Genomic DNA, 24,089 nt, shown 5'->3' with positions numbered 1-24,089 from the left:
TTTCGAGGGTGATCAGAGTGGGGTGTGAGAGGCTTTCGAGGGGGATCAGAGCAGGGTGTGAGAGGCTTTCGAGGGGGACCAGAGCGGGGTGTGGAGGGCTGGGTGTCTCCTCCAGCCGGGGAGGAGCCCCGGCCCAGGTGTGGGCTCAGTGGGCAGGGGCCGTGTTTGGGAGCGGGGCAGGTGCTGCCCCAGAGCCTGGAGAGCCCTGCCTGCAGCCCCAGGGCTGTGCCCTGGCACCCTGCGCTGGCACCGCGCCTCTGCCCACGCGGTGGAGGGACCGGGAGGAAGAGACAGGGATGGGAGCTCCCGTGGCACCTGCTCTGTCAGGCTGCTGCTGCGCCTGTGCCCAGGGCACACCTGAGCAGGGCACTTGGGATGGCCAGGGGGAGGTCAGGATGTCAGGCTGCCGCTGCAGAGGGCTCCTGAGGGGGCCCAGGAAATCCAGAACGGTTCGGCAGCAGCATGGGCGACAGGCTGTGAGTTTTGGTGGCTCTGGGTTCCTTCCCCCGGCTCTTTTCATCCACGGTGCCGTTGCCAAGCCTGGGGTGAGGGGTGAGGGGCCCTCAGGTGCAGCCCAGTGAGGGTCACCCTCTGGACAGGCCTGGACATCATTATTTATGTAATGTGCATAGCAACATCACGTCTGTTTCAATAGTTCCGTAAAATTAAAGTATCAGGAGTGAAAATGTTGACAAATTCTATATTTAATGCTTTCCATTTTTGTACCAACTGGCCGTTCTGTTCTCTAAAATGAAACTCTAAGTACAGGTTCACTTTGACAATTGCAAATTGGCTTTTCTTATTTTTTCTTAATACTTTTTTATTCTTATTGACCCGTCACATTTGGGATAGGGTATATTTTATCTGTATGATCAGAGATTCTACCTCCCTTCAGAAAACTCTCTGGAGTCCATGAGAATTTTTAAGGAAAGAAGAGTATGGAAAGAAACCCTGTTTATTGAACAGAAGCCTTTTGTGTCTCTGCTTTCCACCCTCACCTCCCGTTTGCTTACTATTTATGTCCAAAATTCATCAAGATTCCTTCTGCTGCTGTCGTTTTCTCAAGGAGTTGCAGTAAGATTGTTGTGCCATATTATTACTTTTGATCTAAAAATTGTTTTTAAGAGTCAGTGCTAAAAATTGCTCTCAACAAAGGGCCATGTGGTATGAAATCCTTATCTGTTCATGTACAGCAAGTGGTGCAGCTAAACCCAACCACGCTGAAGATCACCCAGCAGCAGCCCAGCGGGACCAGTGCTGCTTGCCAGGATGCAGGAGCTGCAGCCAGCCCTCACCCGTGGTGGGATTGTGCCCCCTGTGTGCCCCTCGCAGAGCTCCGGGTGGCTGCTGCATGCTCAGGATCTCAGATGAGCTCTGCTCTGCTCTGGAACTCAATTTTAGCCCCTGCTACTATCTTTGGGCTTATCAGGTTAAAATTGTTGTCCAGAGCAGCTGTGGCTGCCCCTGGATCCCTGGCAGTGCCCAAGGCCAGGCTGGGCACTGGGGCTGGAGCAGCTGGGACAGTGGGAGGTGTCCCTGCCATGGCAGGGGGGCACTGGGTGGGATTTGGGGTCCCTCCCAACCCAAGGCATCCTGTGATTCTGTGGTTCTGAGATCTGCAATTCTGGGAATTCCTGGGCAGAGGAGTCCCATCCCTGGAAATATGGACAAATGCAAAGCACCTTTCTTATCTTGGTAATGAGGTGATGGAGTGCTGTTTGGTGGGTTTGACAGGAAGGCTGGTGAGGCTGGTGGAGGCTCCCCGGGCCAGGCAGCCCTGGTGGGACAGTGGCTGCTGGGGCCTGCTGGTGGGTGGCTGCAGTGCCGGGGCAGGACAGCAGCCAGGAGGAGCAGGGGCCGTGTCCAGGCCCAGCACAGCCCCTGTGCCCTCAGTCTGGCAGGGATCTCCACAGCTGCCCCCAGGGCTGATCCCTTTGTGCAGCCTGGTGCTGAACAGCAGCTCAGTGGAGCAAGCTTCTGCCATGGGAAAATCGAACATTTGGCTGCACGAGGCATTGATTCCTCCTGAGGGCTCTGCACTGTGAAACACTAGTGTCCCCTTCTTTCCTGGCTGAAAAGAAAGCCTGTGTTCATTTCCTTCTGCACAGAAGGGAAGCTGTGGTGCCTGGGGGCATGTTGTGGCAGCAGCACAAACGAGGACATTGGGGCCGCTTGGGTCTCGATGCCAGTGCCCATCAGGGCCGGATCACAATGAGTGATGAGGCTTTTCAAAATAGCCCAGCGAGGGTTCTTGCCTTGGGGTCAGGGAACTTCAACATCAATTTGCGTTCAGAGATTAAATAAGGCCCTCCAATCTTCGTTGGAAGTAATTAGATTTCTTTCTGTTCCCAATATCTGTCAAATATGTAGCTAAAGAAATCATTTTGCCTCTTTAGCAGCCTATCACGGAATGTAGTCATGGCCATTAGGAGAGATGGCTCCAAACACTAGCCATAACTCAAAATGCGTGTTGCCCAGAGGAAAACTGTGCACAATTTATTCAGACAATGCTCCTTAGCTGTGGCTGAGTACAGGGGTCCAGGTCCTCATGTAAATCTATGGAGTGCTGCTGAGCTGGAGGAAATGCTGCATCCAGGTTTGGATCCACCCAAAAGGCAGAAAGATGGGTCACAGTGTCTTCAGGGATCTCTGCAGGTTGGTCTGAGTCTTCATTCTACTTTAATTATTGAAAAAGAAAAGCCCGGCAGAGATCTCTGAGCATGTGATTACAGCCAGACAGGGATGTAGGTGCCTAACAGCCTTTCTGGAGGCAGTGTGAGAGCTGCAGAGCACGTCTCCTGGGCTGCCTCCTCCCTGCTCCGCACGGTGCCAGCCCAGCCCCTGTCCCTCTGGGCCTCCCCAGGGGCTGCTCCACGGCCTGGGGTCAGCAACCCACGGTGCCCCAGTGCAGATGTGCTCAGGGCTGGGGCCAAAGGGGGAGCCCAAATGTCAGCATTTGTGTGGAACACTGAGTGAAGACACCGGCTTTGGGGTGTCTGCTGGGGATGGGGCGTGCAGGGGAGAGGTGGAGAGCCAGGACAGTAAAAGCAAAGAAAAACACTTCTATTTCTTTTTTATTTAGAGTTCTCTCCTGTCACTTCTTCAGTTTCTCCTTGTTTATTTGGATTAGTGTCTCTCCTGAGGAAAAGAAATCTACACGTGTCTTGGAGCTTCAAGTCAAACAATCCCCCATATCCAAATTCAATTACAGAAGCATCTGCTTCAGTCTGATGGGACCTTATTTTCTCAGCGTGGCATTAAAGGGAAATGCTTACTCTGAAGCACCTTAAATTGCATTAGGTCACAGGGTTCAGACCCTGTAGATACCATTCTGCAGCCCCTTCCATGAGTTCTTGCAGGGAAATGAGGAAATGTTCCCCGGAGAGATACCAGGAAGGCCTTAGCCCTGTTTGCAGGGTACCGAGGAGGAGAGCTTTTCTGACATAGTTTCCATGTGCTGGCTGTCCTGTTTGTGTGAGTGAGGCAGAATAAGGCTCATTCTGGAAAAAAGAATTAGAAAACATGAACAAGCTTAGCTTTGCCCATGTTCTGAGCCACTCCAGCTGCACCTGCACTCGTGGTTTCCTCTGCCTGCACACAGAGTGCTGGGCAAGCCCAGAGGGGATTCAGACCCACAGGGCTCTGCTGAGCCTCAGGGAGGGCTCAGGACCTGCACAGAAGAACAGGAACACCTTCTGAGGGCTCCAGACTGAGGCACTGAGATTGCCCAGAGCAGCTGGGCCTGCCCCTGGACCTCTGGCAGTGCCCAAGGCCAGGCTGGACACTGGGGCTGGAGCAGCTGGGACAGTGGGAGGGGTCCCTGCTGTGGCAGGGGGCTGGAACTAGATGGGATTTAAGGTCCCTTCCAACCCAGACCAGTCTGGGATTCTGTGATCCCCTGATACACAGCACACTGAAGTGCTGTTTGAAACAGCAGGTGTTATTTTGGGTCAGAGGACTTTTTTGGCCCTAGCATAAGCAACTGAGAAAGAGATTTTTTATGGAAGTGTTGACACGACCTGGAAACACCAGCAGGCTTGCTGTGAATAAAAGTTTCATCAGCTGGTGTTACAACTTGGCTGCAGCAAACAGCAGTGCTGCATAAAAGAGATTTTAATGATTTATGGTGTTCTGACAAATGAGTCCATCAATCTTGTGGAAAAGCACAGCTTTTCAGCAGGGAAAAACTAAAGTTGTAAGGCTCCATGAAAAATACCTTAAGGAGTGAAACATGGCAAGGCGTCTGGAAATGGAAACAAAATCAGCACTTAAAGATGTGAAGGCAGATTTGTCAAGCTGATAACCTTGTGCTTAGAGCATGGCTCCTGAGGGTCCCACTTTGGCTACCACTGCAGCTTTAGAGGTTTAGGTGGGATATTGGGAATTAGGAATTGTTCCCTGGCAGGGTGGGCAGCCCTGGCACAGGATGGAATTCCCAGAGCAGCTGTGGCTGCCCCTGGATCCCTGTCAGTGCCCAAGGCCAGGCTGGACACTGGGGCTGGAGCAGCTGGGACAGTGGGAGGTGTCCCTGCCCTGGCAGGGGCTGGAATGGGATGGGATGGATTTGGGATCCCTTCCCTCCCAAACCCTTGTGTGAGTCCATGCTTCTGTGAGCTGGATGGAAAGACTGAGGGGTGCTGTTGTCACAAGCAGCAGCCCTCTCATGCCGGTGTCCCCTGGGCTGGGGCACTGGCACGTGGAGAGGTGGCCGTGGGGATGGCAGCAGATGTGCTGGTCCTGCAAAGGGGTCTCTGTGTGCTGGAGCAATGGCTGAGAGAAACACTGCCAGAGACCCTCTGCCAGAGCTGCTCCAGGACACAGTGCTGCTTAAAGAAGCTCTGCACTCAGCAGGGAAGGGTTTGGTTGGTTCAGAGTAGGTTTTTATTCAGGATCAGACAGAGTTATGGTTCCGTGTCCTTGCTGAGCGTGGGGCGAGTGGCACTGTCACGGGCAGCTTGTGTGCAGCTCTGGACTTGGTGCCACAGGTGCCTCTGGGAGTTACCCGAGCCCTTGCCCACCAGGGGTAGGTGTGAAAGGATCTGTGCCCAGAGCTCCCTCCCAGGAACAGCCCCGAGGGGATGGAGAGGGGCTGCAGGCTCTGGCAGCTGTGTTTCTATCTCGTGCTCGTGGCACCAAGCTCCAGGTCAGCACTGCGGAGGGGGAGCCCCTCTGAGGGGCCAGCAGCATCCTTGGGGGGCTGCCTGCCCCTTTGTGCCTGCTGGTGTAGGGGAGCTGCTCCTGGGGTGCCTGTGGGAGATGCTTCCAGCAGAGCTTCATCCAGATGTTCCCATGCTTGATGTGCTTAGTAAATCCCTGACACTGAATTATGTCACTGCAGCTACACCTGCGAGGCAGCTTTAGGCTTTGTTCTCTTGGCTATGCCTAAAAAAAAAAATTTTATTAGCTGATTTCATCCTTAATAGTTGTGAGGGTTGTAGAACAAATTGTTATGATCTTTTTGATTACCAGTGTTACACAAATGCTAATTATCAGGGAAGGGTTGTATTTTAATTGCCAACAGCATCATCATAATACAAGATGCATACAAAGATGCATTTGAATGCCAGGGGAAGTAGTTCTCTGTCCTGTGCAGCTGTGGCCATGCCCAGAAGGATGATGTCTGTTTGCAGCTTTCCTGATAGCAGCTGAGAGTTTTAATGACTTAATTTTTTTAGTAGAAAATTGGCAAGATTCTGCCTGCAGTTCCTGGTACGAGGGCAAAGCAGAGGGGTGCTGGGGATGCTGGGTGACAGGCATCTTCCTCCAGCCACTTTCTAAAGGATGAAAACCCTGGGAAAATGAACGATGTCTTGGTGTAAGAGCTGAGCCATTCAAGGAGAGCTTGGCTAAAGGAGATGAACTTGTTAGAAGTCAATATTGAGGTTATCCTTTCAGCAGTGCACACGTGCAATAAATTCCTTCTCGCCTGCTTTACTCTTTGCTCAACAAGCTCAGGAGACCAGTGAGCGCAATTGTCCAGCCGGTCCTTGCCCTTGCAGTCTGTCTCCAAAGTAAAATTTAGTGTTCAAAATGATATCAGTTGTCAAAAACGCTTGAGCTGTTTCTACATCATGCTAAGCGCCTTCTCACTGCTTCTGGTCCTTCAGGATGAAAGACTTAGTTCTTCCTGCTCCGGAGGCTGCAACTCTCCCGTGTCCCCAAGACCCCGAGGCTGCTGCCGTGCTTCCCCCGCAGCAGAGGCTTCTTTCCCCACGCAGTCCCAAAGCCTGCTGATGCTTCTGGCAATTTCATGTTAATGCTCCTCATTTCAAACTTCAGCCTCTCTGGTAAATGTCAGTTCTGTAGATACTAGGGAAAACATGGAGGAATAAATACCCAGCAGAAACTGGAGGAGAAATCAATATATGTGGGCAAGGTGCAACCACTGCAAATAAGCATTTTATAAACTAGAGCAGTGGCCACGGTTCAGAACTGGGTGGGATTAAGGTGTTTGATGTAGGTGTGTAGTGTTGGCTGACTCTAAGCCTCGACTCTGCTCTGAAAACAAAAAGAGTGAAATCCAGGTTGTACGCTGAAATGTCCCCGTGGCTCTGAGCCGCAGTCAACAGTGTTGGTGTGTGGGAGGATTACAGGGCATCGCTCTCGTCTTACAGAGGCAGAAGCCAAAGGAGCAGAAATTCAAGGAGGAAACCCAGTTCAGACCCAAAGACAGATCCCTGACTCAGCTGTGGGTTTGTCGCCAGCCGTGACGGTGACGTCCCTCAGGGGCCACGAGTACCTTTGCTTTGGGTGACCTCTGCATGTGCAGGAGGAAACAAAGTCTTTGTGCATCTGAGGTAGAGTGATCCCCACTGTTTACCACTGTTTACTGCCCAGGATGCAGCCACGGGCTTTGCTTGAGCCCAGGAAAACTCTGCTGTCCTGGGATAACAAGGCTGAGTCAGGACATGCTGTTGGATGATCAGGTGACCTCTCATCTGAGTGGGGCTTTCAGCCTGATGAATTCCTTCAGAATCAGCAGGGCAAAAAGTTACTGGATTTCTAAAGGAGAAAAGGCAGAGCCCACTGGAGGCAGCGTGCCAGGCTGGGACGTGCAGGGATTCAGCTGAGCTGCCAGCTGTGCTGACAGCACAGGTGTTGTCACCGTGACAGTACAAATGTCACTATTACAGCACAGGTGTTGTCACTGTGACAGCACAGGTGTTGTCACCGTGACAGTACAGATATCTCTATTACAGCTCAGGTGTTGTCACTGTGACAGTACAGGTGTTGTCACCATGACAGTACAGATATCACTATTACAGCTCAGGTGTTGTCACTGTGACAGCTCAGGTGTTGTCACTGTGACAGCACAGATGTTGTCACTGTGACAGCACAGGTGTTGTCACTGTGACAGCACAGGTGTTGTCACCGTGACAGTACAGATATCACTATTACAGCTCAGGTGTTGTCACTGTGACAGCACAGGTGTTGTCACCATGACAGTACAGATATCACTATTACAGCTCAGGTGTTGTCACTGTGACAGTACAGGTGTTGTCACCATGACAGTACAGATATCACTATTACAGCTCAGGTGTTGTCACTGTGACAGCTCAGGTGTTGTCACTGTGACAGCACAGATGTTGTCACTGTGACAGCACAGGTGTTGTCACTGTGACAGCACAGGTGTTGTCACCGTGACAGTACAGATATCACTATTACAGCTCAGGTGTTGTCACTGTGACAGCACAGGTGTTGTCGCTGTCTCGGCCCAGGAGGTGTCACCTGCCCCTGTCCTGGTGGGATGGTGGCGGGGGGCTCCCGCTGTCCCTGCGGATGGGTGGCTGCACGCACCCCTCTGGCAGCGTGAGTGCTCGGGTATCTGGGGCTCTGTGAAATCTTTTTGTGCCGTGTCTTGAGCAATCCACTCCCAGCTGCTGCCCGCCTTCTGCCTCGCAGGGCTGGCTCCGTTCCACTCGTTTTCCTAATGGCTGTATTTAACCACCAAACACTCCCTTTGTGTGGCTGCAGTGTGCAGAACGAGGACAGAATCGTTTCTGCTTCTTGCCTTGCTCCTCATTGTTGACTTGCCTGAGAATGGATTACTTTTAAAAACGTGCTCTTGACTTGTGCTTAAATAGATGTTGATTCCTTCCCTAGGAGCAGATGCATGAACTGAGAAGCACAAAAAGAAAAAGAAATGTCTTGTGTCACTGCCATTTTGGGGGGACACAAACACATTCATGCATTTCTGTAAGCAGGGGCACCTTAAGAATGGTTGCTGCCTGTGATATGGCTGAGCCCAGCCAGGCAGCACCAGCACCGGTCCTGGTGTTGGTTTGACCTGAGTTAGACTCCGACCACGAGTGGTGTGATGTGATCGGGACCTGGTGGTGGCTGTGCTGCAGACACAGCACCCCTGCCCAGCTGTCCTTTGGCCATGGGGCTCGCTGTGCCCTGTCCATCAGCCATGGGGCTCTCTGTGCCCTCGGGCAGCCCAGCTCTCCATCAGCCATGGGGCTTGCTGTGCCACACTGTCCATGAGCCATTGGGCTCTCTGTGCCACACTGTCCATCAGCCATGGGGTTTGCTGTGCCCTGCTGTCCATTGGCCATGGGGCTCTCTGTGCCCTCAGGCAGCCAGCTCTCCATCAGCCATGGGGCTCACTGTGCCCAGCCCCACTGTCCATCAGCCATGGGGCTCGCTGTGCCCTGCTGTCCATCAGCCATGGGGCTCTCTGTGCCACACTGTCCCTCAGGCATGGGGTTTGCTGTGCCCTGCTGTCCATCAGTCATGGGGCTCACTGTGCCCTCGGGCAGCCCCGCAGGCACAGGGCAGCCCCTGCTCATGCCACAGGCTCAGCTGCAGGGAGGGCCTCTCCACTGACATCCACTTTTCCTGCAGAAATCGGAGAACAAACATTTCCAGGGTGCCCAGAACTGGTGCTGCTCTGTGCGGAGGTGATGCTGTTCCATTGCAGAAAACTGTTTATCATAATTACAGAGTACATGAAGTTTTCATCATTTTCTCATTTATTATGCCGGGCTCCCATTTTCACTGTGGAGAAACAAGAAACAAAGGACATCAGAATAACATGTAATACTCATTAAGGTACAGCAGGTCACAACTTAAAAAATAGAGCACCTAGAAATTAATGAGCTTCCAGCAATAATGTGGAATAAGCTGACATCAGGAGAGAATGTTGCTCAGTGCCTTGATGGCTGTTACCCAGAGGATTGGATTGTTTTCAGAACAGTTCTACAGCAATGGCCATGTTTTAAATAAAAATTGTTAGGGTTTTGCTGCTTAAAGAATTTATAAAATATAAAGTTATTTTTGCTTGGTTTATTGAACATACAACCAATTCAGCCTGCTCTAGGGGCTGGATCCTGCTGGTGGTGTGCATTGTGGTAGGTTGTTGATTATTATTATTAAGTTTGCATGAAGAAGGTTTTCCCTTATGTTTTGTACCTGGAATGGTCCCTGGCAGCTGGAGTTGAAGGGCTCTGCTCGCAGGGAAACAACTCAGGTCACTCTGCCCACAAAGTGCCCTTATCGTGAGCTCTGAGGTGAGCAGAGAGTTATGGCAACAGCTGATTTTCAGCTCTCACCGCAGTTGCAGCCACGGTGGAAAATAATAGCGGTAATTCCTGTGCATCACTAATTAGGGGGTATATCGGGCTAACGATAACCACCCATTATTTTGTCACCTCCTGGCGGCACCGTGTCCTTGATGATATTATCCTGAGCACCATTAGCACTTGCAGATGGTTATTAGTGGCAGCGTTTAGAGGCGCGGGGTGTTCGCGGCTCCCACCTGTCTCGGTTCCCTGCCACCCACAGAAATTCCCTTTCCTTGTTCCGCCCGGTGTAAGCGGGACCCGCTCTCTGCCTGCAGCCGCCCCGGCCAGGCAGCGGCCGAGCTGCCCGGGGAACGTCTCCAGCTCATCCTAATTACCGCCACCTCTGATAATTAACAGGGGCAGACATAATTATAGCAGGTGTAGACATGCCATTAGTCATTTAAAAAGAGTTACCGTGATAGCTAATTAACTCTTTCAAAAGCATCGCCTTGGTAATGAAGGTGTCATTAGCGGAGCTGAGGGAGGCGCACAGGGCCAGCCTGGTGTGCTCCATGCCGGCCTGGTGTGCTCCATGCTGGCCTGGTGTGCTCCATGCTGGCCTGGTGTGCTCCATGCTGGCCCGGTGTGATCCATGCTGGCCTGGTGTGCTCCATGCTGGCCTGGTGTGCTCCATGCCAGCTCGGTACACTCTGTGCCAGCCTGGTGTGCTCCATGCTGGCCCGGTGTGCTCCATGCTGGCCTGGTGTGCTCCATGCTGGCCTGGTGGGCTCCATGCTGGCCTGGTGTGCTCCATGCTGGCCCAGTGTGATCCATGCTGGCCTGGTGGGCTCCTTGCTGGCCTGGTGTGATTCATGCCAGCCCGGTGTGCTCCATGCCAGCCCGGTACGCTCTGTGCCAGCCCGGTGTGCTCCGTGCTGGCCCGGTGTGCTCCATGCCAGCCTGGAGCGCTCCATGCCCACGTCAGAGCAGGGCTCCGGGACAGGCCTGGGCTATCCCTCTGGACCGGATCTTCGTTGTTGTAACAAATTTACATTTTGGTCACTTTTTGCTGCCCAAAGGGATAATTTTCCCCTTCCAGAGCCCAGCGATGTGCCCAGGTCAGACCCGCCCTGCGGAGCTGGGCAGCAGCGGGGTGAGCAGTGGGGAGGCGAGGCTGGCCGGGGGCCCTGTGGCTGCCTGACGCCGCTTTCCATCCAGGCACAGTGGGCCCAAAGGTCTCTGGCACAGCTCCCAGACACAGTTGTTGGAAAAGCTGTCCCTGGAGGCAGCTGCAGTTACCCATGGGCAGAGGACTGGAGCAGAGCCTGTGCATTCCCCAGTCGGGCACGGCGCTGGGAGCAGGGATGCTGCTGCCCGTGGGTCCAAGTCTCAGCCTAGGGATCAGGGATGTTTGAGGGGGTGAGGTGCTGAGCAGAGTGGGTCTCAGCTCCCAGAGCAGCAGATGAGGATGTGGAACGTGCTCCTGACCCTGTTTTCTCCTCCCTGCCCAGGTGTGCATTGTGCAGAAGAGGGACACGGAGAAGATGTACGCCATGAAGTACATGAACAAGCAGCAGTGCATTGAGAGGGACGAGGTGCGCAACGTGTTCCGAGAGCTGGAGATCCTGCAGGAGATCGAGCACGTGTTCCTGGTGAATCTCTGGTGAGCAGCTCCCTCCCCTGCGCCTCCGGTGCTCACAGAGCCAACACCCAATAATCCCAGGGGCTCTCCTGGCACTTGCAGCAGAAGGTCACTACAAATAGTGACAGTTCAAGTTGCTCGATAATGACTTCACTGTGTGTGCACTGGCAGAAATATCCTCATTACTGAGCAACAGCTAATTTTAAAAAAACACTCTTAAAACCAGGTTGAAATCTAACAAATAGCTTGAGTTGGCAATGCCTGGGAAACGTATCCTGTCTAGGCAGTGCCAGTACCAAAGACTGTCAGTACCAAAGGCTGCAGTCTGTCTCATCTGCCCTACAACCACATTGACCCCTCAGCCCACCAGCATCCCTCGGTGTGCTTTGCACCACTCTCACTGGCCAAAGAAAACACTTTCCTTTGGAGATCAGACACATCATTATCAAATTCTGCAGGAAAAACTAATTTACAGTCTTAGAAAATAAAGCATTATATCCTAGTGTTGTTGGATAGTTTGTGGTGAGACAGAGGCCTTGGGACCCCCTGCTCCAGTGATCTGTCATCCTCAGCCTTCCTGCCTAGTGAAGGGTCCCCTCCCACTCCAGCAGTGCTGGATGTGTGCCAGGCTAGTGGGGTGTGGGACACTTCTAAAAACTGAGGAAGTTTTATACCCAAAGTGATGGAAGTGGGTGATGTGTCACATTTGTTTTGTTGATCCATTGCTCCAGAATAGCCAATTGAGTTAATATTGATATTTTTCAGTTTCTTAGCAATTGCAAATGTTTTTCCCAACAAGCAATGAAATTCTGTAGAGAACTTGCTCTCATAGCAAACCCTTTCGGCCATAGTTTTAGACTAAACCTACATTTAAGATGGGAGCAGAAGTGAGTGATTCATAAGTATTATACAATCCCACATACTCTTTCCTCGGAACTGCAGTCACCAAATATAACAATGAGCGTTGTTTTGGTGTATCCCCACTGCTGTCAGTCTCCCGTGGGACCCACGGCAGATTTAGAGAGGCGGTTTACTCCACAGTAAATATAAATCTCTTTTTCTGGTTTATCTGGTTAAATTAACAGTTGTGCTTTCCAACTCATCTTCAAGATAGGCTGAGATATTTTAAGTAGGTTTTATGAGATTGTTTGCAGTTGAAAATGTGAAGTTTCTTTGAAGTGTCTGGCTGGCAGAGCCTGAGCTCTGTGCTGGTGGGCTGACATGGCACACTGCTCAGGGACAGTGACAGGGGGAGCAGGGGACATTACCTGGGATACTCATGTCTTTCAGGGAAGCATTGCTTAACATAGGAATTGATTTTAAAAACAAGTGAGCATCTTGAGCTGGACATGCTTGATTGTGAAGGTGCAAGCAGCAAAGCTGCATCTTCACTTGTGGGCCCAATACTGCAAGGACCTTGAGGGGCTGGGAAGGGGCTGGAGCCCCAGGAGAGGCTGAGGGAGCTGGGAAGGGGCTGGGGAACTCCTGAGGGAGCTGGGAAGGGGCTGGGAACTCCTGAGGGAGCTGAGGGGGCTCAACCTGGAGCAAAGGGGGATCATGGGGATCTTGTGGCTCTCACAGCTCCTGACAGGAGGGGACAGCTGGAGGGTCGGGCTCTGCTCCAGGAACAGGGACAGGAGCAGAGGGAACGGCCTCAGGCTGGGCCAGGGCAGGCTCAGGGTGGATATCAGGGAAAATTTCCTATCCAAAAGGGCTGCCCAGCCCTAGCACAGCTGCCCAGGGCAGTGGCAGAGTCCCCATCCCTGGAGGGATTTAAAAGCCATGTGTTTGTGGCAGCTGGGGACAGGGGCAGTGGTGGCCTTGGCCATGTTGGGAATGGTTGGACTCAAAGGTCTGAGAGAGCTTTTCCAGCACAAATGGTTCTGGGGTTCTATGCCCATGCTGGGGCCACGTGCAGTTCCCCCTGGAGCTGTGTGATTAAGAGAGGGGAAAAGCCTGGCTGGGTTTGTGAGCCCCGTGAGGCTCAACCACTCCCTGGTCCTGCAGGTATTCCTTCCAGGATGAGGAGGACATGTTCATGGTGGTGGACCTGCTCCTGGGAGGGGACCTGCGCTACCACCTGCAGCAGAATGTTCAGTTCACTGAGGAGATGGTCAAACTCTACATCTGTGAGATGGCGCTGGCCCTCGACTACCTGCGGAGTCAGCACATCATCCACAGGTACCTCCAGGGCTCTGCTGGCCTGCTGGCACCTGCCCTGCTGGCCCTGGGGGTGCTCATGGTGTCCCTGCTGCTCCTGGCCACCCCCTGGCCGCTGGTCCCCCCACCACTCACAGGGAGTCTGATGCTTCACTGGGGTTGAACATTTCAGGGCAGGTGTTAAAGCCATCCAGGAGTTCACATAAATATCCCCAGTATTGTTATTCCTTTTCTTGGGAATGAGGCCTGAACAGGTCTAATCCTTCCAGTTTTTCACCAAGTTGCCCAGGAAAAGTTTATTTTTAGTCCATCATAAAGGGGCTTGCCTCATGTTGGAATATTTTTGTTTGATTTGTTCCTAATTTTTGATAGATAAACAATTGCAGGTTTTTTGTCATTGAGTCTCATCCCTGGTCTGACTGAGATTCCATCTGCTGTAATCTTCCTTCTTTTCCCAGAGATGTAAAACCAGACAACATCCTCCTCGATGAACAAGGTAGGATCACTGTGCTCCTGTTTGTTTGCTCCCGCATGCATTCCAGGGACAGATTCTGTAGTCTGGGTATCTATTTACCTGGGGAAAGTATGGGAAAAGCTGCTCTGCTTTTACTGGACCATGCTTGGCTGAACATCTGTGTGCTTTTTAATGTGGGGATGGTCACCCAGCTGGCCTGTTCAGTGTGCTGTGGTCAGCACAGAGTGGCAGCCCAACTTCAGCCCTGGGAATCTGGAGTCATTGCATTTCAATGGCTTCAGTGGCTTGGAACACCCATGTCTAGGGAAGCTCCATGGCAGGAGCTTGGAACGAGATGATCTTTATGTCCCTTCCAACACAAACATTCTGTGGTTTTCTGATAGTGTTTCCCTGGTGTCTTTTTCAATCCTGTAGCTCCTGGCCAGAACAATTTGGTTGGTGCTGAAGCAAAAAAACACTCTTTAAAAACACTGTTTAAACTGTTACTGGCTAGCTCCGAGTGTCATTTAAAATCAAAACCTGAAGCTCCCTACCCTTTAATGATCTGGCCAGCCCAAATCCTGGGAAACCTTTGGGATCTCCCATGGCTATGCCATGGGATCTGGCCCTGACTTGCCTGTGTCTGTGCTACCCTGTTTGAGGGCAGGAGCTTATGAAACAAATGTGTTCTGACTGCATTGCCACTGCACTGCCATTAATTCCTTCTTAAAATGTGTCTTTATTTAAGGTCATGCCCATTTAACAGATTTTAATATTGCAACCATCATTAGGGACGGTGAAAGAGCGACAGCATTGGCTGGGACAAAGCCATACATGGGTAAGAGACAGCCACTGCTCTCGTGTCACATTCTGAGTGCTCAGCACACGCTGCCCCAGCCAGGGCCCTCCAGCTAATTTAGGACATTGGTGCTCGTGTCCAAGTCGTTCAGCACAGCCCGATTGTTTGAGAAAGGGAACTCCCAGTGTGAAGGCATGGGGAGTGGCATGTCACCCCGTCCCATCCCATCGTGTCCTGCCCTGTCCTGTCCTGCCCTCTGCATTGCATCCTGTGCAGTCCCCCGATCCTGTCCTGCCCTCCTCATCCCACCTCCTGCTGCGCTCCCCATCCCTCTCTGGCTCCAGCCTGGCACTCGGTGTGGCCCGGGGCCCCGTGGCTGTGCTGTCCTGTTTGGGAGGGCTGTCCCTGCAGGTGGCTGACGTCCCAGTTCCCTTGAGGGCAGGCGCACGGCTGCTGCTCCCCTGCCTCACACAGCCTCCCCTCGGGCAGCCGCACAGAACGATCACCGTGAGCGTAGCGCACTGACTTACATCAAACAGCGGAGTAGAGAACAGCAACTAACCTGTTGTGTGTTGTGCCTTTCTGCTCAGCCCCGGAGATTTTCCATTCCTTCCTGAGCGGCGGGACGGGCTATTCCTTCGAGGTGGACTGGTGGTCCCTGGGGATCATGGCCTACGAGCTGCTGCGGGGCTGGGTAGGGCTGCGGCCGTGCCGGCCCTCGGTCGCGTGCTCTGGCTGACCCAGAGGGAGAGCGGGCTCCTCATTTGTGCTCTTGTCCCCAGAGGCCGTACGACATCCACTCCAACAACCCCGTGGAGTCTCTGGTGCAGCTCTTCAGCACCGTCAGCGTCCAGTACTCCTCAGCCTGGTCCAAGGAAATGGTTGCGCTGCTGCGGAAGGTGAGTGGCCCTTGGGGGCTGCCGCTGGATGAATTGTTGGATGAATTGTCCTTCTGGGGTGATTTGGGTTGCATGGAAGCTACTCTACAGGCAGGAGTAGCTGGAAAATTATCAGCATATTAATAAACAATGAATAATAAGAGCAGTGATAATAATAATGTACAAAAGACAGGCTGGGAGAGTTAGGCATGTTAAGCCTTGAGAAGAGAAGCTCCAGGGAGACCTTAAAGCCCCTTCCAGTGCCTAAAGGGGCTCCAGGAGAGCTGGAGAGGGACTGGGGACAAGGCTGGAGGGACAGGACACAGGGAATGGCTCCCACTGCCAGAGGCAGGGATGGATGGGACATTGAGAATTAGGAATTGTTCCCTGGCAGGGTGGGCAGCCCTGGCACAGGTGCCCAGAGCAGCTGTGGCTGCCCCTGGATCCCTGGGACAGTGGGAGGTGTCCCTGCCATGGCAGGGGTGGCACTGGGTGAGCAGGGGTGGCACTGGTTCCAGTCCATTCTGGGACCCTATGATGAGTGATGTGTGTTGTGTGTTCATTATCCCTGTAATAAGATGCATGATGCTTGATAGCAAGGGAAGCAAAAAGACTGGTTTTGGTGTGACAGTCAGATTCCCAGCTGGGCTGGAATTGTGCCTTCCAGCATCCCATCCTCTTCATGGTCACTGTCACCTCTGAAGGCAGCACCTCTGGCTGGGATGGCAGCTGAGGTGGAGCTGCACTGCACCACTGGATGCTCCCTCTCACTTGTTCTTTGGGGCTGAAGGGTCTGAGGGGGTTGTGAGAGCTGCTGGGGGGTTCCAGCTCTGTGGAATGCTCTGCTGCTTTCCTCATGCTGCTGCTGGAGAAAGCTGGGATGTGTTGGGGCAGCTGGTTTAGCTGTGGCTTGCTTGAGAACTCTGAAAAGTAGCTGGTGAGTTTGCTGTAGGAAAGATAAAGCCAGTGCCGGCAGCAAATAAGTGCCTCTGATATGAGTTAATGTTGGGTGGGCAGTTTGCATAATTAGATTCAGATTAATGAGGAGCTGCTGGCAGAGGCTGTGACGCGCATTCGGCGGGTTTGCATTGCCATCTGCTGGGCAGCCGGGCTCCCAGGGAATCCAGCCTCTCAGCAGGCCTGTGCCAGCAGCCCCTCAGCCGGGAGGTGACCCCCATGTCCCCCCAAGCATGTCCTTAGGTGTTTTTCGTGCAGTAAGTTATCCATATTCCCCTAAAGGCTCCCTGGCGTGGCTGAGCCCCGGCAGGCTGCTGCTGGCTGCCTTGCCTCCTCCTCTGGCAGGAGCGCTCTTCTCTGCAGTGCTGTGTCAGCAGTGCTTTTCCCTCCCCAGCTGCTGACAGTGAACCCTGAGCATCGCTTCTCCTGCCTGGCGCACATCCAGGCCTCGGCCCAGCTCTCGGCCGTGGTGTGGAGCGACGTGTGCGAGAAGCGCGTGGAGCCGGCCTTCGTCCCCAACGTGAGTAGGGGACGTGTCCCTGTCCCGAGCGGGGCTGCTCCTCAGGGCCACTGTGGGAGCAGAGCTCTTCTGAGGGGAGGAGGCGTCTGAGTCCCCGCTGTCCTGTGTCCTGGCAGAAGGGCCGCCTGCACTGTGACCCCACCTTCGAGCTGGAGGAGATGATTCTGGAGTCGAGGCCCCTGCACAAGAAGAAGAAGAGGCTGGCAAAGAACAAGTCAAGGGATAACAGCAAAGACAGCTCCCAGTCTGTATGTGCTCCCTGGGGAAGCGTGCGGCTGGGAAAAGGCTGGATCTGGGCGGGTGTTGCAGCCATTCCGGCCACACTGCGGGAGCCACGGGTCTATTTTGATGAAAACATTTGCCCACGGAGCCGTTTCAACAACCACGTATTCCTCTTTTGGAAGTTTGACCAAACTTTCACAGCAGTGGGTACTTTGGAAAGTGAGATAGGCAGCAGAGGTCTGGGCAGCCCGGTGTGTTCAGCCCCTGTCCCTGCACAGCCCCAGGCTGGGCACAAGGCAGCAGCTCCCTGTGTGCCTTGGCAGGGACTCGCACACGTGGGCTGCGTGCTGGGCTCTCCCCACGCTGCCTGAGCTTCCTTTGGGCTGACAGCACTCCCAAAATACAGGATACATGGAGAAGCAAGTTATGTTTATGTCAGGAACGGTGTGATCTGTGTCTTATAGAAAACTCCTGCCATGGATGGCACCAGCCCCTGCTGAAACCACGTGGCAGCTGGCCCTGCTGCCTCCAGCTGCTGGGCTGAGGTTCAGGGGGGTGGGGGCTCTGCCCACAGCTGGAGGCTCCTGCACACAGCTGGGAGTGCGGGGGGCTGCAGGCAGCAATGAGATGCAGATGGGGCTGCTTATGCATGTTTTGTTTTTCTTCAATAGGAAAATGACTATCTCCAGGAATGCCTTGAAGCTATCCAGCAGGACTTTGTAATCTTCAACAGAGAGAAGTGAGTGTGTGGGGTGCTTTTTTTAGGGAAAAATACTACTTTTTCTGATTTCCCCTAGGAATCAGTGCCACAGTGCCTGACAGTCAGGAGCACCTTGCTGCTGGCTTAGCCCCAGGTGAATGGTGTCAGCAGAGGCACTCAGGTGCTGCCTGGCCTGTCTATGAAAAATGGCTCTAGCCACAAAGGGAGGCAAGATCAAGGATTATTAACTGCCATTAAATAAAATGTGCTGTAGAGAGACTTCTGGGATTTAACATGTGTGTGACACTGCCTCTGTTCCCCCATGGCACCTCCTCACCCAGCCTGCTTTTAGCAGATGATGTTTTGGGAAATGAAGGTGAGGAAGGTTGGACTCACCAAGCAATGACTGTGGAGATCTTTAACACATAGACTAGATTGCTAGGATCAGTCAGGTTGGAGAAGTCCCTGGTGGGAATCAGTGACAGTGCTGGGTTAAAGGCAGTGCTCTCCCAGGTTGGGCTGTTTGGTCCATAAGCAGAGTGTGAGGCAGGCTCTGTGGAGCGGGGGCTGGCAGGAGCCTGGCTGTGCTGGGGGTACTCGTGGCTGAGGCCTGGGTGGGCTGAAGCCTTGCAGGCTCTTTTGGGGCATTTCAGAGCAGTTTGGGGTGGTTTGCTGATATGCTGGGCTCTGTTTGTAAGCTCTGGGAGCACTCCTTGTTGTTCTCCATGGCTCTGCCGTAGGCACCACTCGAGCAGGGAGTTCTCACCGGGCCCTAGAGCCCCTGCCCACTGCTGGGGGACAGCCTGGGGGACAGCTCTGTAATGCTGCTTCCCCCGCTCCCACAGGCTAAAGAAGAGCCAAGAGCAGCCGAGCGAGTCCGTGTCTGCCTCTGAGACCGCCGACGAGGCCGAGGCCGAGGCCGAGCCCCTGCACATGTGCAGCTCCGTGTGCTCCTCGGGCAGCAGCTAGGCTGGGCCAGGCCGCCCTCACCTGCCCTCAGGTGTGCTGAGCACCCCAGCCCGCCCCGCTGCCCCCGGACAGCACCGGCAGCTTCCCTTCGGGTGTGGAGCAAGCCAGAGCTCCACAGGACTGCCCTGGGCCATGGATCTACAGCTTCCCTTCGGGTGTGGAGCAAGCCAGAGCTCCACAGGACTGCCCCGGGCCATGGATCTACAGCTTCCCTTCGGGTGTGGAGCAAGCCAGAGCTCCACAGGACTGCCCTGGGCCATGGATCTACAGCTTCCCTTCGGGTGTGGAGCAAGCCAGAGCTCCACAGGACTGCCCTGGGCCATGGATCTACAGCTTCCCTTGAGAGCTGGAACAAGCCAGAGCTCCACTGGACTGCCCTGGGCCATGGATCTACAGCTTCCCTTTGGGTGTGGAGCAAACCAGAGCTCCACTGGACTGCCCTGGGCCATGGATCTACAGCTCCCCTTTGGGGCTGGAGCAAGCCAGAGCTCCACAGGACTGCCCTGGGCCGTGGATCGCCAGCCTGGAGCTGTGGCTGCCTGTGGGGAAAGATACGGGCTATGCAACTTGTCAGGGGAGATCAACTGAAATAAGTATTTCTGTTTTAATGTCAGGTTGCTGATCTGCACGTTTTTAATGCAGTGAGGGGACAGGGAATAAAGCCATGTCCTTGGGTCCCACGGGGAGCGACAAGGAGCAGGGAGCAAGGCCCACAAGTGGTGTGAGTTTGACTGTGGCACTCACTCCCTGTTCACAGATGCTGCTCAGTGGATTGTCCCTGTGCAAAGCAGAGCAGCCCCGGGGCCTCTCTGGCCCCAGCTCCTGGGAGCTCCAGCTGCTTGGGTCCTGCAGCACCAGGATGTCCCAGGCACCTCCTTGTCCCTGTCACCTGTCAGTTCCTTTCCCCATTCAAGGCAAATAAATGTTTTTTGTACACTCCGTGGATTCTTCAGGGGCTGGGTAATGGTTCAAGGCGTATTTGAGATGCAGAATGCATTTAAAATGTTTTCTTCCTTGACGTGGCTGCTGTGGGCAGTGAGGAGCTGTGGGATGGGTTGGAGGGTCTGGCTCCATGTGCCCAGGTTTGGAGGACACAGTTTATCACAGGCTGAGGTTTTGTTGGAGGCAGAGTGGGTGGCCTTGCAAGGCTGCTTGGTTATGAGACAGGAATATTGTATTTCACCCTTTGATTTGCTTTATTTTCAGTGTAAAGTACAAGTACTGTATATAATTTGCCAATACCTGTCTTAACTTCTTAATAAGATGGGAAATCTTGCCTTGCTCCAGCTGCGGGTGTTGCCTTTCTTGTTGGCAGGGGCCTTCAGCGTATTAGTTGTTGGACTGCTGCAGAGTGGATTTTGGTTGCTGTGGCTGACCCCAAGGCCCTGGTGCCACACGGCTGCTCTGGTGGCCCAGGAGCACGGTGGGACCGCAGTCACCATCACACCATCAGCAGCTGTTTGCTGCCAGCACCGGGAGGCTGCGGTGTGTGCGTCCTTGCTGGCTGCTCCTGATGCAGAAATGGATGGGAGATGCTTTTGACAGATCGGATTCTGTCAGGACCAGTTTGGTGCAGTTCTTGTTTCCATGAACAGACCAGGAAGGCGGAATGGTACGAAATGATCTTGCACAGGCAGGCACACAGCGTGTCTCCCACAGTTTTATGTGGGAATTAGTGTGTGGCTGCACTTGTGCAGAGACGTGTTTTCATGGAAGTCTTTAGGGGTGTGCAGGAGGAGGGGAGCTGAAGCTCTGGGTCCATTTGCATGGTTATTTTCAGGGCAGAGCCAGGAAATGCTGTCAGGCCCGGGGTCCCTGGTGTCAGCCATGGGTCCTGTGCCTCGTTAGGAGCTGTGTTAATTACAGCTCACGGGCTGTGGCCAGTCAATGAGCGAGGGCTGAAATCAGCTGTCCTCCTGCTCCTTCTCCCAGCTACAGGAGAGCACCTACCCTGGCTCTGTGCCTAGGCTGTGCTGGGGGAACCTGCCCTCTCTGCCCCCAGTAACTTCAGTGTCATTACTGGGTACCAGGGAGACCTCATTACCTTCTGTCACCTGTCAGAGCTCACCTCTGTGTGCAGGTGGGCCTGGTACTCTGGCCCCTTTGCTGTGCTGAGCAGCCCCTGCTCTCCACACGGGCAGCCTGGTCCTCTCCCCAGGACTCTGTGCTCACTTTGTGTCTCTGTCCCACATCTCCCAGCTGGAACACCCTGGCTATCCTGGCACAGCAGATGAGGCTCAAACCATGGATTTATTCAGGAGTTATGAATTACAGTTTATGTACTCCAGCCATATGGGTAAGGTTTTACAGTGAATTCCATTGCACTATTTAGAAACCTCCTGTAAATAACGGCAAAATTTTGGACTATTGGAATGACGAGGAGTGTCACTGATTTTTTGACCAAACCATCCCATAGATGAGTGATGAAGATACATCCTATTCAGCCTGAAGCTCTCAGGCCGGGAGAGGTCTGGCAGTTCCAGGACATGTGTAATTGATGTTTTCATCGCTTTCCTTAGGACAAGAGACAAGTGGGCCCTGCGGTGGGGGTTGGTGTGTGTGGGGAGGAGCTGGCTTGCTTCTGAAACGGAGCCTTCTCAGCCCAAGCCCTCTCTCTGTCAGTCACCTGTTCCCCTTGCAGCACCCCTCTTCTCCAGTCATTGTGCAAAACAGCTCAGTGGACCTGGCAGAAACCAGGAGAGCTTCTGGGGGGATGCCAGGGAATGGCTTCTTCCCAGGGGAAACCCTCTGGGTGGATCCTGGCTGCCTGGGCAGCACCCCTGGAATCCAGCAGTGCATCTCCAGGGATGTGCTGGGGACACTGTTGAACCTGAATCCCTGGCAGCAGCACCAGGACACAGAGCTGTGGGTCACTGCTGAGTGGGAGAGACACCATGGCACATCACTGAAGTGCTTGGTTTTGGTGGTGAATAATATTTGGGCATAACCTCGGCAGAGCCCGTGGGGGACAGGGTTTCATTGACACCTGTTTGCACTCAGTCCCTGGAGAAGAAATGGCATGAAAAGAGCATTTGGAAAAGGGACAAGTGGTGGGAAACAGCTCAGTGTTACTGTCAGAACCCCTGTGGAGGGTTTCAGTGCTCTGGGGCCTCCTGGCCCCCGTGCCCCACGCTGGGCCCCTCTTGTGTCCCCATTGCTGTGTCCCTGTGAGGAGCCAGTGCCAGCTGAGCCCAGCTGGGTCCCGCTGGCCCGACACATCCTTGTGGCTCCTGCCAAGGTGTCCCATGTCCAGCTCACCCCATCCACAGTGCAGTCCTGGGGGTTTGCTCCCCTCTCCGTCCTGTGCCACTCCCGGGGGTGTTCCCTGTCCCTGGCGCTGGCACAGGCTGGGCCGGGGATGGGGACAAAGGATGGGCGTGGTGCCCATGGTGGTGCCCGAGTTGGTGCCCTTGTTCTGGCTGAGCCCTGGCTGCTGCTGCTGGGCAAACCTCACAGTGAGGTCGTGACAGAGCCCTGGTCTCACATCCCAATTTGGAAGGTGTCACTAGCAGCTCTGGGCTACACCTCCACTACAGCCAGAACACAGGAATTTTCTGTACATAAATATTTAAATACCTGTATTTTTTTGTATGACAGGTTTATACAGTGTGTGCCATTATCTGCTGTGAAAAGTCTACAGCACCTATAAATTATTCTCTTTATCACTTGCCATGAAATTGTTTTCTTATCTCTGTTGTGTTACAAGATTTTGCAAAATTGCATATTTTTATGTGTTTGCATTGAATTCCACAGCCTTCACTGGGAATTTTGTGCAGAAGACAAATGGCAAGTCAGGTCCTGATGTTTCCTCTGTTGCCAATTCTCTATTACTCCAGAGCTTGCCAAAAAGAGTCTAAGAGTAATAAAATAATAGCAAAAATACCAGTAATATGGACTTGACCCTGGACAGTGCTGAAATCCTGCTGCCTTGGGAGGGATTTTTAAAAAAATATTTCAGTGCAGATATATGTAAATATATCTTTGTATTTTATGTTAATACATTCCTGTAATTTTCTTGCATGACAGTTTTACCACATCACAGAATATTTAAGTTATGACAAGGTTTTGTGTTTTTGCAGATACTGTCGGAAGCCATTGCACATGTGGAGTAATAAATGTGTGCTCTTAAACCTGCCAGCTTGTTTGCTTCTTGAGGAGTTCTGCTGTAATGGGGCAATTGGGGTCCATCCCTGAGGAGCTCTGCTGTCCTGAGGGAACTGGGGTCCATCCCTGAGGGGCTCTGCTGTAATGGGGGAATTGGGGTCCATCCCTGAGGAGTTCTGCTGTAATGGGGGAATTGGGGTCCATCCCTGAGGAGCTCTGCTGTCCTGAGGGAACTGGGGTCCATCCCTGAGGAGTTCTACTGTAATGGGGGAATTGGGGTCCATCCCTGAAGAGCTCTGCTGTCCTGAGGGAACTGGGGTCCATCCCTGAGGGGCTCTGCTGTAATGGGGGAATTGGGGTCCATCCCTGAGGAGTTCTGCTGTAATGGGGGAATTGGGGTCCATGCCTGAGGCACTCTGCTGTCCTGAGGGAACTGGGGGTCCATCTCATCCCCAGGCACGAGCTGGGGACTTGGGGCTCGTCCCTGGTGCTCGCGGTGCCGCTGAGCCGGGGCTGTGCCGTCGTCAAGGGCACGGAGCGTCTGCGGGTGTCCCTGACCCAGAGCCTGCAGGAAAGCTGTCCAAGGGAATTAGGGCCAGACGCCGTGTGGGTGCTACGGGGGGGGTTCCTGCAGGCTCTGCTCCATTAGCAGGCAGCTGTGGGACTGGCTCAGCCTCTCCCGGCAGCGGGAGAGCTGCAGGGATGCTGCGGCTCCGATCCCTGCTCTGGGAGGAGGCTGGGCAGCTGTGACAGCTCCCTGACAGAGGGAATAAATGCCAACCCTCCCTGCCCCAGGGCACGGCTGGCAGGGAGGGAGCCTTGGGCTGGCACAGAGGTGGAGGGACCTAAACTCGGTGGTGTGGGAGAGGGAACAGGGACTCTGCTGGGTCCCCACTGGCCCAGGGGGCCTGGCACGAACCAGGCCAGCTGTGGGAAAAGGACATTTCAGCACAGGGACCTCAGAACTTCCTTTGCTAAGTGTTTACAGGCTGGGGGTGCTGGGATATCCCTGTCACCCCGTGGATGTTAGGGTGATGGGGAGGTCACTGCCATCAGACTGTTACATCTACCTTTCCCATTCCTTATGGATTTCCCACTGCTGTCATTTAAGCTCTATTCAGGATGAAAAGACATCATAGAATCGTAAATAGCTTGGGTTGGAAGGGACCTTAAAGCTC

General features: G+C 53.6%; 1 protein-coding gene across 4 annotated transcripts in view; it reads left to right on the top strand.

Moving 5' to 3' along the window:
• STK32C (serine/threonine kinase 32C) overlaps nucleotides 1–22,941 on the top strand; it is a 67,437-nt gene extending 44,496 nt beyond the window's left edge. For 2 of the 4 annotated variants that reach the window (XM_021542432.3, XM_085583032.1), the window contains exons 3-12: nucleotides 11,018–11,169; nucleotides 13,156–13,329; nucleotides 13,767–13,804; nucleotides 14,511–14,600; nucleotides 15,152–15,255; nucleotides 15,344–15,460; nucleotides 16,791–16,916; nucleotides 17,033–17,164; nucleotides 17,810–17,877; nucleotides 18,684–22,941. In XM_021542432.3, the coding sequence (XP_021398107.2) occupies nucleotides 11,018–11,169; nucleotides 13,156–13,329; nucleotides 13,767–13,804; nucleotides 14,511–14,600; nucleotides 15,152–15,255; nucleotides 15,344–15,460; nucleotides 16,791–16,916; nucleotides 17,033–17,164; nucleotides 17,810–17,877; nucleotides 18,684–18,807 (1,125 nt within the window). In that variant the 3' untranslated portion in view covers nucleotides 18,808–22,941. The other 2 variants (XR_014956209.1, XM_085583031.1) reach the window with 2 other exon arrangements.
• The last annotated feature ends 1,148 nt before the right edge of the window (nucleotides 22,942–24,089 follow it).

This window comes from Lonchura striata, chromosome 6 (genome assembly GCF_050655825.1).
Source record: "Lonchura striata isolate lonStrDom1 chromosome 6, ASM5065582v1, whole genome shotgun sequence".
NCBI classification, from domain to species: Eukaryota; Metazoa; Chordata; class Aves; order Passeriformes; family Estrildidae; genus Lonchura; species Lonchura striata.
Note: the sequence above shows the minus strand (reverse complement) of the source record. Positions and strands in the feature narration are given on the sequence as shown.